The 15701-nt window shown below is 42.2% G+C and overlaps 1 protein-coding gene across 1 annotated transcript in view; it reads right to left on the reverse strand.

Annotated features, from left to right (window-relative positions):
* ENO4 (enolase 4) overlaps positions 1-15701 on the reverse strand; it is a 33045-nt gene that overhangs the window by 1278 nt on the left and 16066 nt on the right. Inside the window, exons 8-13 of the mRNA XM_023224302.2 lie at positions 12709-12765; positions 10121-10288; positions 7213-7338; positions 4670-4865; positions 1585-1652; positions 952-1069 (exon numbers count right to left, since the gene is read on the reverse strand). Of these exons, the coding sequence (XP_023080070.1) occupies positions 952-1069; positions 1585-1652; positions 4670-4865; positions 7213-7338; positions 10121-10288; positions 12709-12765 (733 nt within the window). The remainder of the gene's footprint in view (positions 1-951; positions 1070-1584; positions 1653-4669; positions 4866-7212; positions 7339-10120; positions 10289-12708; positions 12766-15701) is intronic.

The raw sequence follows: 15701 nt of genomic DNA on the forward strand, positions 1-15701 counted from the left end.
GGGTGGAGCCTGTGGTCACCAGTATCCTTTTTGGTGCCCTGCAGCAGCTGTTTCCCTCGTGGTAACGTCTGGCTGGAACTGGGATCAGTCATTCAGGGAAGCTAAGGCCCCCACAAGTCAGGATGCCAGGAAAAATAATCAGATATGTGGAACAGTCTAATTTTACCTATTTGAAAAAAACTAGCCCTTCTACTACACAGTAAACACAGACTAACTTTTGACTGCCCTTATGTGACTCAGAAATAGTCTCCCAATTATTTATTTTCTGAATGCTAGGATGCATTTCAAGACCGCTACACATGTAGTTAAACATGACGTTTATAATCACAGTTTCTGTTGGTCTCTTTAAATGCCACTGCATGCTATATGCCTCCTTTTGGCCATCACTATCAGTAATATAAGAAAATAAAAATGCATATTTGGTGTGTTTCTCTCCAGTTACCCAGTGTACAAGGTGCTTCTAACCATGCAGATTTACAAAGATTTGATTTCATTAAATGACTGATTTATTTCTCTTGAGACCTTAACCTTTCCAAGGTATGTTAAAATTAACACACTGCCTACTTGTTTTTAAGTAAAATGATTTGTTTCCAAGAACCCCCAGGAAAGCGTCTGCCTTTAACTTTCATGGGCTATGCAGGGAAACCTTAAGTATAATTTGGACCATAACAAAAGGTAGGCTTGGAAATTCCGATCAATTAATTCTATTGAAGAGCATCGTGCAGCCTATTCATCAAGAAAAAGGGCGAGAGTTTTAAACATTCAGGTAAACAGATGATCCATTAGGACAACAATATACATTGTGGCAAGTGCCATCCTAGTTTTGTCAGCACTTATGTATGGTCTTTGGATTCCCCTGCCCTCCTGCAGAGGGACTTCTATTCCCCCTCTTCCAATCTTTGTTCTCTTATTCATGGCTAAGTGAAAACAAAGCAAGAAAGCAGCGCATACCCAGTGTTCCATTCTGGACAAGTTCTTCCTCTATAGTGAGAAGGCGGTTGTATTTAGTCACTCGTTCACCACGGGAAAGACCCCCCAACTTGATAAACCGGACACCAAGCCCAACAGCCTGAAAGAGGGGGGCGGGAGCTCATTTTAGATGGAGGAGTCATGTCTTGCTAAACGACAAACAATTCTTTAAGGAGAAAGGAAACTGTCACGGCGTGCTGTTTTGGTTTTTCCCTTATTAGTTTTTTATCTTTACATAAGCACAGTGGCCTACAAGCTGAGAGTGCTGAAAGGCAAACAGATGATGTGACTGACTATCCATCAGGCACTTCACTAGTCATGTAGGCATGCTGATTTTATCTAAGAACATTCTGGCCTTTCTCACTTCATTTTAGGAGGAAAGATTGCAGGTGCACACCCCAGTCATTTAAGTGTGCTCATCATTTTCCCTGGACTTCAATTTTTCTTCTTTTTAAAAGTCCAAAGATTAGCTCTTTGCAAAAGGTAGCTGTCTAGGAGGAAGCAAGTCTATTCATAAAAGGTTACATGACTTTCTCCACCAAAGACTGCATTTCTCTGAAATACCAATTCGTGATAAAAGCAGTGTTTGGCAGTTGACCAGCATTCAGCACTTACCAAATCGACAAGGCTGTCATCAGATGATTCTCCTTCTGTACTTCCAAAGACTGTGATGTGCTTCTTACCTGGAAGAGGAATTTCTTTCAGTTTTATACGGTGTAGAAAGTTAGCATACATGTGGGCCTCTGGGATCAAAATTAAAAATTTCTCAGATTTAAAACTCTCCTGTGAAGAGCCAATTATTTGCCCACCTAGGATTTTAACATTTGCATTTTTATTGCCCTGCTTTTATTTGTTTACTCCCAACTTTCAGTAGCTTAGATGCTGTAAATACTAAATGAATACCGTGTTTCATTAAAATTAAGATACATGATGGCTGGGCACGGTGGTTCACGCCTGTAATCCCAGCACTTTGGGAGGCCAAGGTGGGCGGATCATGAGGTGAGGAGATCGAGACTATCCTGGCTAACACGGTGAAACCCCATCTCTACTAAAAATACAAAAAATTAGCCAGGCGTGGTGGCCTGCGCCTGTAGTCCCAGCTACTTAGGCTGAGGCAGGAGAATGGAGTGAACCCGAGAGGCAGAGCTTGCAGTGAGCTGAGACTGTACCACTGCACTCCAGCTCTGGGCAACAGAGAGAGACTGTCTCAAAAAAAAAAAAAGAAAAAAAAATTAAGATACATGATTTGTAAGATGTACTATTATTTTTTACCACTAAAAGGGGGTAGGGGGATGCTCAAATTAGATGGACACATTTCTGAGACCACAGCTATAAGACACGATTCAATTTTTTAAATGTTCAATGTAGAAAAATGTGCATCTTTGAGTCTGAAATATGGTAAAAGCAACGTGGAGTTGTTGTGCCTACATAATGGCTTTCTCCTGTCATTGTGTAGAATTTTATTCAAAGGACTGCCATTCTGAATGTTTACTAGAAGAGTAGTGTTGGTAGTAATCATTTGAGGGTCTCAAAACCCTTTGAAATGTGCCAGTCTGTGAAGAGTGCCAGCCAGGGCTCTTCCTGCAGCGACAGTGTTTGCATTGCCTCCTATCTATCATCTACCACCCACAGGCCAGCCCTGCATGAGCATCTTCTTCCATCCTCTGGCACCAACCCAGACCCCTGGCTGCCAGTCTGGCTCTGAGTTCTGCTCCAGCTCTGAGACCAGCTTTCTGTCTAGTTCCTGCGACCCACTCATGGTATTTGTTTCGTGCCCTCTGCATAAGTGTACAAGACGCCCATTAACTCAGTTTGTAGTCTAGTGGGAGACCCCAGTCATTAGATAGTTGTACAAGTCATTGTAGTCAGTATTACAAAGAGGATATATAGGATGCTAGGAGGTAGACTCAGAACAGAACCAGTTAGGGATAGGGGTAGGCAAGAGTGGCTGAAGACATTTCATTTTAGCCAAGACCTGAAGGATGCAGAGTCAAGTATGTCAGAGCAAAGCATTCTGGTCCAAAGGAACAGCATGTTTAAACACTGACGTGGTCAAGAGTTGTGGGCAAGTGAGATGACTATAGTGTCATGGGAAACTTACCTAATCTCTCCAAGTCTTGTTTTCTTATCAATAAAGTGGAAATGATAGTGTCTACTTCACAGGGATGCTGTAAGGATTATGTCCAGTTCGCAAATGCCTGATCCATTGGTCTTAAATAAAGCTGCTCTCCTCTGGCACCAACACTAGAGCCCTGCTTTTCACCTGTCATCCCCTGATCCCCATTGCTGGGATCCTGTCCCTGAATCCCAACTTGATGACTCAGGTTCTGCTTCCCGAGGCTTCCCTGATGCCCCACTGCCTTGCCAAGCTTCCTTGTGCTGCGTGTTAGTAGTGAACCTACCCTTGCCTCCGGTCTCTGTACTGACAGAAAATTGCTTCTAATCTGATCTTGTTGCCTGTTTTCCAAACTGCTCAAGTAGACCATTCCCTGCAGTGGGTGATCTGATTCCAAATTCTGATCCCTCCTAGATTTCCCCAAGTAATGCAAATTAAAATGGCCGACTGGTGTCTGGATATATTATAAGTAGCTAAGTTTATTTTCAATTAAGTAATTCCTACATCCTTACTATGTCCTTGAGCCATGCCTATGTGGAAGAAAGGGCTATGGTCCCTGTTAAGATGTTGACTCCTTATCTAGAATCTAGAGCATAAAGTGGTAGTAAATGATAGGAGGAAATTTACAATACTGCAGTAACGTGATGCAGGCTACACATGTTCTGCCCCTGTTGTTCCTTGGCTGTGCTTGGTGCCTTGGCTTTGTTAATGGTGAGCTATTTTTCTTAGCTTAAACACTGCATTGTAGCCGGAAGCCTGGCTAGTGCAGATGGTACCCAGGTGTTCCACAGTGCATGATTCAGGATTTGAGATCTGTTCTTTAGCAGTAAGAGTTGGGGTACCTCTATGGGTTTCTGTAAATTTATTTATTTATTTTATTATTATTATTTTTTTGAGACAGAGTCTCTCTCTGTCGCCCAGGCTGGAGTGCAGTGGCACGATCTCAGCTCCCTGCAAGCTCAGCCTCCTGGGTTCACGCCATTCTCCTGCCTCAGCCTCCCGAGTAGCTGGGACTACAGGCACCTGCCACCACGCCCGGCTAATTTTTTGTATTTTTAGTAGAGACAGGGTTTCATCGTGTTAGCCAGGATGGTCTCGATCTCCAGACCCCGTGATCTGCTGGCCTCAGCCACCCCGAAGTGCTGGGATTACAGGCATGAGCCACCGCATCCGGCCAGGTTTCTGTAAATTTAAAGATTTTCTGTAGCCCAAGCTCAGAGCCTAAAGCAAATTGGTAAATGTGCTGAAGGCTATGCCCTTTCATAAGAAATCAGCCATTAGTCCTCCTGTTACAGGCAGAAAGGCTATCCCCACTGTCAAGCTGACAGGGCAGTGGCCTTGGTCATACCTCTGGTAGCCCTCAGTAAAGGGGATGAGCTTGGACTTGGGCTGTTAGTGGAACATTGTGAAGTGAGTCAGTAAGCTGCATTTTGTGTTCCAGCACTAAATCTCTCACAAATGGTTGGACTTTCTTTTCTTCCAAGATTTCTTCCATGCTTTTTAGTAACTTTGATATGCTGTGTATTTTTGGTTTCTTATATAACCAAGTCATTACGAGTCTTTCAGATGTATACTTTTACTCACTGTCAATCAGATTGGTTATTTCCACCAAGTCAGACATTGTAGTTTGGTTTGTGTGTTTTATGATCAGCCCATTGGATTTGGGGATGCTGATGTTTCCTTGCTCTAGAAGTTTAGAAATGCTTTTGGATGCAGTTCCTGCAATTATGTAACACCTGGAACCAAGTGCATGATAGATGCTGTCCCACTGTTCAGAGTCCTGGGTAAATATTTAAGAATCGATCATTATAATGCATTGAACATAATTACAAAACAACAGGAATAATAGAGCACATACTCAAACTCACACATTTTCCCTGAGATGCACAAAACAATTTTCTTTTACTTTTGTTCCTGAATGATCCCTGTACCACAGCCACACAAACCAAGAAGCTTTGTGAAACAGAAACTAATAGCGATTACATTTGAGCTTAAAGGTTTCGTGAATAAAATGTTAATACACTAAATGCTATTTCTTATGTGGATTTTAGAGTTCTTCAGACCCCGGCTATTCCCATCCACTCTCATCTATAATGCTGCTAAAGATTGGATGGATTTTTCTGATATTTCTGATAAACAGAAAATGGAAAAAGAAACCCCGCAAGGGCTCTAGTCCCTTCTCAACACCCTTATTTTTATTGGTGAGACCATCATAGGAAATGAAATGCTTATTTTAAAATTATACACATGTACACACACACACACACACACACACACACACACACAGAGTCATCCTAGCTTTTGTACCAGATTTCAACTTACTGCATTAGACCACACAGGTTCATCCTATCACATGAAAAAAGCTGTGGTCAAGGTTGGGTGCAGTGGCTCATGTCTGTACTACCAGCACTGTGGGAGGCTGAGGCAGGAGGATCGCTTGAGTCTAGGAGTATGAGACCAGCCTGGACGATGTGGCGAGACCCCATCTCTACAAAAAATACAAAAACTAGCTGGGTGTGGTGGTGTGCCTCGTAGTCCCAGCTACTTGAGAGGGTGAGGTGGGAAGATGGCTTGAGCCTGGAAGGTCAAGGCTGCAGTGAGCTGTGATCAAGCCACTGCACTCCAGCCTGGGTGACAGAGCAAGACCCTGTCTTAAAAAAAAAGAAAGTATGACCAGAGCCCCAGGACAGTCATCACAGGGCTGGTATGGCAAGGTTAAAGAGCTAAGATTAGGCTCAGCCAGTGCATTCTGTGTGTGCTGGAGTGGAATGGAGGCTGTGAAAGGGAGGATGGGACTGAGACCCTGGGACTCCACATGAGGACCAGCATTTATATTGTCCTCCAAATCGAAATAGTTGTGTTATGTCAAAGAAGATACCGGTTCAATATATCTGTCCAATCTATCTGATGGTTCTCAAATTTGTAAAATCAAGAATTTAAATTTTGGAGTGTAAGTTGGTTGGAGGAAAGATGGTCACATAAGCCTTTGTCAAATGCATGAGTTTTAATAGATCATAAAACCTCAATATTTCAAACACTTTAAAAATATGGCCGGGCGCGGTGGCTCAAGCCTGTAATCCCAGCACTTTGGGAGGCCGAGATGGGCGGATCACGAGGTCAGGAGATCGAGACCATCCTGGCTAACATGGTGAAACCCCGTCTCTACTAAAAATACAAAAACTAGCCGGGCGAGGTGGCGGGCGCCTGTAGTCCCAGCTACTCCGGAGGCTGAGGCAGGAGAATGGCATAAACCCGGGAGGCAGAGCTTGCAGTGAGCTGAGATCCGGCCACTGCACTCCAGTCCGGGCGACAGAGCGAGACTCCGCCTCAAAAAATAAATAAATAAATAAAAAATAAAAATAAAAATATGGCTTTGCAGGCCAGGCACAGTGGCTCATGCCTGTAATCCTAGCACTTTGGGAGTCCAAGGTCGGCGGATCGCCTGAGCTCAGGAGTTGGAGACCAGCCTGGGCAACATGGCGAAACCTTGTTTCTACTAAAAATACCAAAAATTAGCTGGGTGTGGTGGTGCACGCCTATAGTCCCAGCTACTTGGGAGGCTGAGGCAGGCGAGTCACTTGAGCCCAGAAGACAGAGGTTGCAGTGAGCCAAGATCGTGCCACTGCACTCCAGCCTAGGTGACAAGAGTGAGACCCTGTCTCAAAAGAAAAAATGGCTTTGTTACTTTTATGCATATATAGTGACTGGATTTAGGTTGAAAAATACTTGGTCTTATAGAAGTCCTGTTTCCCTGAGCACATGAAAATGATATATGATTAACCTACTGAAGCTCCAGCTTGCACAGCAGGAGCAGCTTCCATCTGTTAGGCCGCTTGTAAACATACAGGTACCCCTGAAGGGCTTGCGAATAGCGTGTTTCATTCCCCAGACAGGCACACTCCTAGGTAATTGTGTTTTTTCTATTCATTTGCTTAGTAAGTGCCTTTTCTCATAAATGCTGAAATAAAGCAACTCAGCCCCAGACCAAATTAAAACACGTTTTGAATGACAGAGATCCAAAAGAATGAGATTTTATTCTCTGTTTTGTTATAAAATATAAAAGGTGAGTCCTGCCTATCTTATGGCATATAAAGTATGTTATAAAATATGAAAGGTAAGGTGCTTACCTCCTTCCTGAAAGGATCAATTAAGGCAATAATTGAAGGGTACTTGTTGATCAGATCCACATACAGGTCAACCATCTCCGCTGCATTTTTGTATGTGCCCATGATCACTTCATACTTTCCTTTACTCTGATATGTGTCAGGAAAATATTAAAATAAGGGATAAACAATGAATTCATCAAATCCCAAAGAAGTGGTTCAGATTCCTTTTTGTTCATTTTATATAAGAGGTTGCAAACAGGTTCTTTTCAGGTCACACTGACCTGAGAAATCTGTCCATTCTACTTTAAATATCTTAAATATTAACCTGGGAAATCAAGTCACCATTCCTTTTGATGCCCTCTAGGGTTCTTCCCACAGACTTCAGATGGAGCCTCCTACACAAAACACCAAGAATTACAGAGTAGGAGGGGAATAATCTGTTAGACTTGGCTGCCTGGGTAGATGGACAATAACATAAATTCACAAAACAAGCAGAATAGCAATGCTAACCTGCTCACTCACTAGACCCTACCATCTTTTAGCTGACATTGAATGAATAACTTGTTTCCTTTACCGTAAATATTCTAAAGCTTGAAAGCAAGGCTAGGCTTTTGATACACTAACAACCAGTGTGAAAAGTAATGTGATTTATGTGAGGCATTTCTTTCTTAGGTAGCATGTACCTTCTAGTAGTAACAATATTGTCCTGAAGGTAGAATTCTAGTACAACATTCATTTGAAGTCTGGGAAGCCCCTAAGTCATTAAGTATAGAAGTAAACAGGGCTGAAGGATCTAGAATAGCCTTTCTGCAAAACAAAGCACCCTTCCTTTTAAGTCTGTGTTCAGGGATGGCACCTGGGATATTTGGGCACCAGGAGGGAGGTGGAATGGAACAGAGTGGCTGTTTGGTTTGCTAATGCCTTCCTGCTGCTGTTGATAATAGAATGGATTCCATTGGAATTAAGCAGTTTCCTAAGACCATAACTGAAGGGATTTCATACTTTTTTCATCTTCAAAAGCAGCAAGAACTTTTAACTTCTATAATGCAAAGCTTAAAAAACCCTATCTTGTCAGTGAGGAAACGCTAATGATTTTGAACTAACAATATTGTAAGAATTATCTGATATCAAAATAATACATTTTACTGAATATAAGCAATAAATGCCCATTCTAGTTAGCACTAGCAGTCAGTATATTCATAGTTCCTGGTATACGTTGCTGATGAAAACATGCAATTATTTTTCTTAATGGTATGCCTAGGAACCAATCATTATGTGAAGAAAAGGAAATTACTTTAAATATTCTTTTATGTGCTTAGTTTCTTTAGAAAAGTAAAAGAACTTTTAGAAGTCAGCCAAAATTGAGGGTTCTTATGTAGTGTTCAAAATGTCCTTTGTAAAGTTAAAAATCACAGTTAAAGCAGAATGCTATTTGGTCAAGTCCCCTGAATTTGACATAAATTACCAAGTCACCATAAATGCTTGGCAATATGCTGGGCATTTCATAAAATGCAGACTCAGCATTTTTGTGTATTTGAAATTGGGAAATGTATTAGTCTGTTTTCATGCTGCTAATAAAGACATACCTGAGACTGGGTAATTTATAAAGGAAAGAGGTTTAATTGACTTACAGTTCCACATGGCTGAGGAGGCCGCACAATCATGGTGGAAGGTAAAGGAAGAGCAAAGTCATGTCTTACATGGCAGCAGGCAAGAGAGTGTTTACAGGGGAACTCCCCTTTATAAAACCGTCAGATCTAGTGAGACTTATTCACTATCATGAGAATAGTATGGGAAAGACCTGCCCCCATGATTCAGTTACCTCCCATGACACATGGGAATTATGGGAGCTACAATTCAAGATGTGATTTGGATGGGGACACAGTCAAACTATATCAGGAAGTATATGTGTAAGACAGAAAACTAGTAACTTTCCTAACATACCAGTTTCCCAAGTTTAAAGGTAAATTGCTGTTGTATTACCCTGAGGAAGTGAAGACTAGAATGTTGCTTGTTTTTGTTTTGTTTTGAGACAGAGTTTCACTCTTGTTGTCTAGGCTGGAGTGCAATGGCACGATCTTGGTTCACTGCAGCCTCCACCTCCTGGGTTCAAGCGATTCTTTTACCTCAGCCTCCCGAGTAACTGTGATTACAGAAACCCACCACCACACCCAGCTAATTTTTTGCATTTTTTGTAGAGACGGGATTTCACCATGTTGGCCAGGCTGGTCTTGAACTCCTGACCTCGGGTGATCCACCCACCTCAGTCTCCCAAAGTGCTGGGATTACAGGCATGAGCCACCATGCCCGGCCGACTAGGATGTTTTTTAATGAACCTGTTTTCCACTCTCTTTTTAGAATCTTTCTCTTCAGGTGGGTGATCCCCAGGTGGAGTCTCATCATATCACTAAGGCTCTGTCCTCCTAACCCAGGCTGTGGATAACACTGTGATGTGTTTAGTTGGACAACAACATATTCTTCATAAACTTCAATAACTTGGAAATTGTTTTATATTTAAAAAGTCACAATAAATTCTAAGAACTACATGTCTAGAAGGGCCTATCATGTCATAAGTTACAACTCATCCACTTTTCAGGCTCGACAAATTCAGCATTTATCAACCAAATGCAGTTTGTTAAATTATTTTTCAGTAGCTTTCAGGATTGCAATGTGACTCATTTTACTCATCTTTATTATAGAATTTCTATATATAATAATGACATTTAAAATTTTTTATGGTTGTGTTATTCTGTGGTCATTAGCTAATTTGATTTTCTCAGTTCCATTTATATTTGAATCCTTCACACAATATTAATAAAAAACAATAAGATCTGTTTGGACAATATTCAGATAAGCTCTTTTTCCCTGAGTTCTAATTTAAAAATCATGGATCTCAATAGGAAGTGAATGTTCTGAAGTGGAAACTTACGTAGTCCATCAGCTCATGTCCAGCACAGTTGATAGCTAGATGCAGATTTGTTCCCAGTTCTAGCCCCAGGTTTGCACAGATTTCCTGTATTAGAAGCAGTGGCTGTTCTATGGTGTCACAGTTAATGGTTAAACAACCAAGGTGGGACATCTTGCCAGTGATCTGCTGCTACAAGATCAAGAGACAATGATGCATGTCAGTACACCTCATTAAGGTTCTTGGTGCTTCCTGTGATAGGCATGGTTTATGATCAGATACAGCTCTGCAAAGATCAGTCCTTTGATTCTCAATTCTACTTAGGATTGATTCACATGATTTAGGGCATGAGATTCCCCTGCAGTATCTGGGAGTAATTTTCTTACTTCTGAGGTTTCCAAGTTTAGCCTGGGAGCACACATTTCTCTCTTCAGTGTGTCTGTGTTCTCTCTTTATTGACGCTGCTGTTCCTTGTACGTGGGGCTAGCCTGAGTCACAACCACCCGGTTGGTGAATCTCCAGGCCCTCCCTGTGAATGTCCATCCTGTCTGTCTCTAGCTCTGCCAGTCCTTTTCCTCCAAACCTGCTCTTTCCTATGTTCTGTTTTCCTCCAGATAAATGCAGCTGTTAAAAGCCTAACCCTCCTTCAGGAAAAGCTTTATTTATTTATTTGTTTTGGGATAGTGTCTTGCTCTGTCACCCAGGCTGGAGGGCAGTGACTTGAATGTGGCTCTGCAGCCTCAACTTCCCCAGGCTCAAGTCATCCTCCTTTCTCAGCCTCCTGAGAACCTGAGCCTACAGGCATGTGCCACCACACCTGGCTAATTTTTTTATATTTTGTAGAGACAGGGTCTCGCTGTGTTGCCCAGGCTGGTCTTGAAGTCTTGTGCTCAACACTCACCAAAGTGCTGGGATTACAGGCTTTGGCCACTTTAAAAGGACTGCAGACTTCCGCTAAGAGGATGCAATACTGAAGATGGATTTTAGTGGAAGAGGATTTCAGGACCCACATAACCCCAAGGAAAGACAGCTATTGCAAAGTCAGCCTTGACGTGCCCTCGCCATAAATTGCCACTATGCAATTATAAATTGAAGCAATATCAATGAATCTGAGGGCTTAAGGTAAGGTGTGTGTGTGTCTGCGCCAAACTCAACGACAAACATGAACCTGGCAGTGAGTATTCTGTTTTGACTGGTGATAGCACTATTTTAATGTCAATGAGAGGAAACTTTTATTTGGCAAACAAAGGAATAGTTGAGGAAATTTTTGTCCATCAATTGAGTTTTGTTATAGAGCCTTCTGAACTATGAAAGCATCATTTATTTGGTGCTTACTAAATGCCAGGTACTGTTCTAAGCACATTACATAAAGTAAAATACATTTACTCCTTACACATCATACGAAGGTATTACTATGATCTCCATTTTACAGAGTTAAGTAACTTGGACCAGATTTTAATCCAGGCAGTTTAGCACCAGAGTTTATACCCCTAGTTCTTGTGTGGCTGCTTCTCTGGAATCTATACTCTAGACTGTTTCTAATGGTTAAAAAAAAAAAAGTAGTAGTAAAGCTGATTACAGGGAGGGCTGATGTTGGTCTAAGTTTCCCAGCATGCAGAGAACCACCTGCTGGAATGAAGGAACAACACTGAGAACTGGTGGCTTGTTTACCATCTCCACCTCTTGCAAGGCCTAATATTAGACGGCTGTGCTCATTCCAACATGTACAAACTGTTAACAGTATTTTACTTACTGCTGTATGTGTTCATATGTTTCTCTCTTCTAATCTTGAAAAGAAACTTCATTCTTTTTATCTCTGCCATGTCTTCTCCTTTCTTTCCTAGCCCCTCTTCTTTTGACTTCAGCCGACTCTCACCTACATCAAGGTGGGGCAAGGATTGTTCACTCACAGAGCAAATCAAATACTGCAGATGTGAGCAACCTTCACCCATGTGCATGCTCTTCAAAGTTCTTATTGGCTGTTCTATTTATATTGTTGAAAGTTTAGGCTACAATAGATACATCTATCAGAGCATTCACAATCACCAAGGTGACTGACAGATCAAGTTCCGCTGGTCTCCCAAGGCTTCTGAAGCCAGCGCAGCCAGTTTTGACAAGGAGGACCGTTCGCCTCATTCTCCTGGCAAAATCAGAGTTCCTGCAATGGTTCATCAGAAATGATGCTTCAGTGTGTTTGGGGGACCAGATGGAAGGAAGAGCCATCTTTTTGTGCTGCTTCTTTCTCTCTTTGTTAATAATAAAATGTAAAATATCTTGTGTGCCTTCAGCTAGTTGTCAGAGAGATTCGATTTCCCAAACACTTCCCCTATAGGGTCCAGTGTAACCCTATTTCCCATAAATGCTTCCTAACCCTGTGAGATTCCAGATGGCCAGACCGCTGCTGCCAGCAATGGCCAAGCAGCCTGTTGCCGGAAGGCAGGGGCAGCATGATACTGCAGCTCTGGGGGTGCCTGGAGCAACAACATCACTGTATGATTTCCATTTGCCTCAGTCCTGGACTTAGAGCAAAAAGTGACTATGGAAGATAAAAAAGGGCAGGAAATCTATAAACAGTGTCATATGGAAGGATGGTAAACAATATATAGACTTACTTGACCTCTTTTGCTTCCATCATGCCCTTTTTTTGTCTCTGCTTTTGGAGGAGAGGGCTGTGGGGCAGAAGATAAAAATACATCACCTGAAATTTTTAGAATGGCTGTGGCAGCAAGCAAAGCTTACTGCTCTGAGACCTGACCAACCACGCTGAATCTCACACACGTGCGCGCACACACACGCACACACACACTCATGCACATAGGGACAATTCCAGCCACTCCCTACTTTATATGCCACAAACTATTTCTGAAATTCAGGAATGTGTTTCCTCTAGTTCATCCTTACCCTCTGCCCCCAGTCACATATATGGGGTGTGTATACAGATTCATGCATTTCTATGCATATCAATAATGTGTTATTCACACGTATATCATGAACTTCCGCTGTGTGCAGGCACCCTTTTTCTGCAGGAGGATACAAAGTCCCCTCCTTGCCCTTAGGGCTTAACCCCGCTGTGGGATTTGCTTTTACAGACCCAACATAATGTTTTGAATATTCTCAGGATGCAAACACTTTCTCCTGCAGGATGGTTTTGACTTTGATTTGAAACAGTCAAAGGTAATGAAATCTGGTGAATCTAGTGGGTGTAGTGTCATGAGGTTAAAAGCAAACGTAATTCCCAAAGAGGCATTCCCACATTTGGCGTATTGGTGCATATTATTGCAAGGATCTAATCTTTTAAAGGATGCACTTTCGTGCTCAGTGTATACTGGCTCTGTAAGCTGAGGCATGATTGTCAAGCATAAGTATGGCTCACACTCAAGTATATGCACATACAGTGACCCTGAACAGAAGGGCAAAGGGAAGTCATGTGATGTGATCAGGGGACGATCTCAGTGATTACTGGCACCAATTCAAAACGGCAAACATTACAGAACAGTCTTGGTTTGCATTATTATTGGATTTCTCATGTTTTTTATGCGCCCTCATTGAGACTTTTAAGCTGCCTGAGGACAGGAAGTATGTTTTTATCCCCTTTTGCACCTAGCATAGGGCCTTGCAACGGCAAAAAATAACCAGGGGAAAAACCAACCTGTAACATCTTTCTCTCTACCGTAATAAGAATAAGCTGTTAAATAATGGAAGTTAAAATCTCCAGCCCCACCCCTACCCCTCTTTGTTTTAAAGACAGGGTCTCACTCTGTCACACAGGCTGGAGTGCAGTGGCACAATCATGTCTACAGCCTCGACTTCCTGAGCTCAAACAATCCTTCTGCCTCAGGCTCCCGAGTAACTGAACGACAAGTGTACAGCGCCATGCCTGGCTAATTTTTTTTTTTTTTTCGGTAAATATTTTTGTAGAGACAGGGTCTCACTATGTTGCCCAGGCTGGCAGCCTTTTTAATCATAAAAAAATGCAATGTATTCTAGAATGGCTGTTCTCAGACTAAGTGGATTTAAAAATGGCTAAAAACTGAAACAAATATAATCTTTCATTAGTAAGAATTAGTCTACTGAGGAGTTCCTAGGGAGAGTGAGTTATGCCAAAATAAATCTGGCACGATGTAATCTGCTAATCAATGCCACCAGCCAAATGATGTCATCAGGAGCTATCACTTTATTACCAAAACAAAGCATGGTGATTGCAGTAACCCTGGTTCCACTCCTATCATCTCCTGTTTTAAGACCGTGGCTTTAGCTAAGGTTATCTACAGACATCTTTGGGTTGGGGCCTGCATGAGAAAACATACCATTTCTTCAGCATTTTTTTCTCAAAATAGATTAAAATTAAGACTTAATAGAAGAATTGGGGTAATGTTGGGAATGATCTGTTATCACTGTAATCACTGGGAAGGATTAAACATCTTTCTATATTCAATTACTATGCTATAAATAGGCACCCTTTATTAGGAGCCCAGCAGTTCAGGGTTCCTCCCATACAAGGCAGACTTTTTTTTTTTTTTTTTTAATGCGACAGGATCTCCCTCTGTCACCCAGGCTGGGGTGCAGTGGCATGATCAGAACTCACTGCAGCCTCAAACTCCTGGGCTCAAGCAATCCTCCCACCTCCGCCTCCCAAGTGGCTGAGACCACAGACGCATGCCACCACACTGGACTAGTTTTTGTGGAGACAAGGTCTCGCTATGTTGCCAGGCTGGTCTTGAACACGTGGCCTCTCCACCTCCACCTCCCAAAAGTGCTGGGATTATAGGCATGTGCTACCACACTTGGCCAAGGCAAGCATTTAAAAACTGTACAGATGAGAAAACCAGTGCTTTGACAGGATATGTAAGAGGCTCACGAAGTGGCAGCTAATAAGTGCAGAGCCAAAATAGAAACCAAATCTGTTTGCTTCAAAGATTGTGCTCTTTCCACTACACTACGTATTATTTAACGACTTAAACTTTGTGACTTCGACAGCATAGTGATGGTTTTTGATACTGAACTTTCTCTAAGTGCTTTACTGCTTTTCCTTCAAACATGAATGAACTAGTTGGAGCTATTACTAAGAATCCCACTGCAGCTTCCAAACCTGTAACACCATGTGGAAAGTCAACAGAAATGTGATCCCTGCATCACACTATTGATATAAAGACCAGGCGAAATTAAGATATAATTAATTAAGATATAATAAATAAGAAATTAAGATCTAATCCAGCCCCCAAGGGGCTGGATTACCCCGCTGTGGGGGCCGCCCTGTGGATTGCAGGACGCTCAGTAGCAGCTCTGATCCCTGCTTACAAAATGCGATCAGAACCCTTCTTCCAAGCCAAGACCACTAAAAATGTCTCCAGACTTGCCAAATGTCCCCTGGGCAAAATAATTGCTGGTTGAGAGTCACTGCCTTAAGAGAACAGATTGCTACATTTCACTTCATCAAAAAATTTTAAAAATCGGTATGACTCCATATCATACAATTTAAAGGCAGGCAACACAATACAGGAAAATAGGTCTAGCATATATAAAGAATTGGCTGGGCATGGTGGCTCACGTTTGTAATTCCAGCATTTTGGGAGGCCGAGGCAGGCGGATCGCAAGGTCAGGAGTT

This window comes from Piliocolobus tephrosceles, chromosome 9 (assembly GCF_002776525.5).
Source record: "Piliocolobus tephrosceles isolate RC106 chromosome 9, ASM277652v3, whole genome shotgun sequence".
Lineage (NCBI taxonomy): Eukaryota > Metazoa > Chordata > Mammalia > Primates > Cercopithecidae > Piliocolobus > Piliocolobus tephrosceles.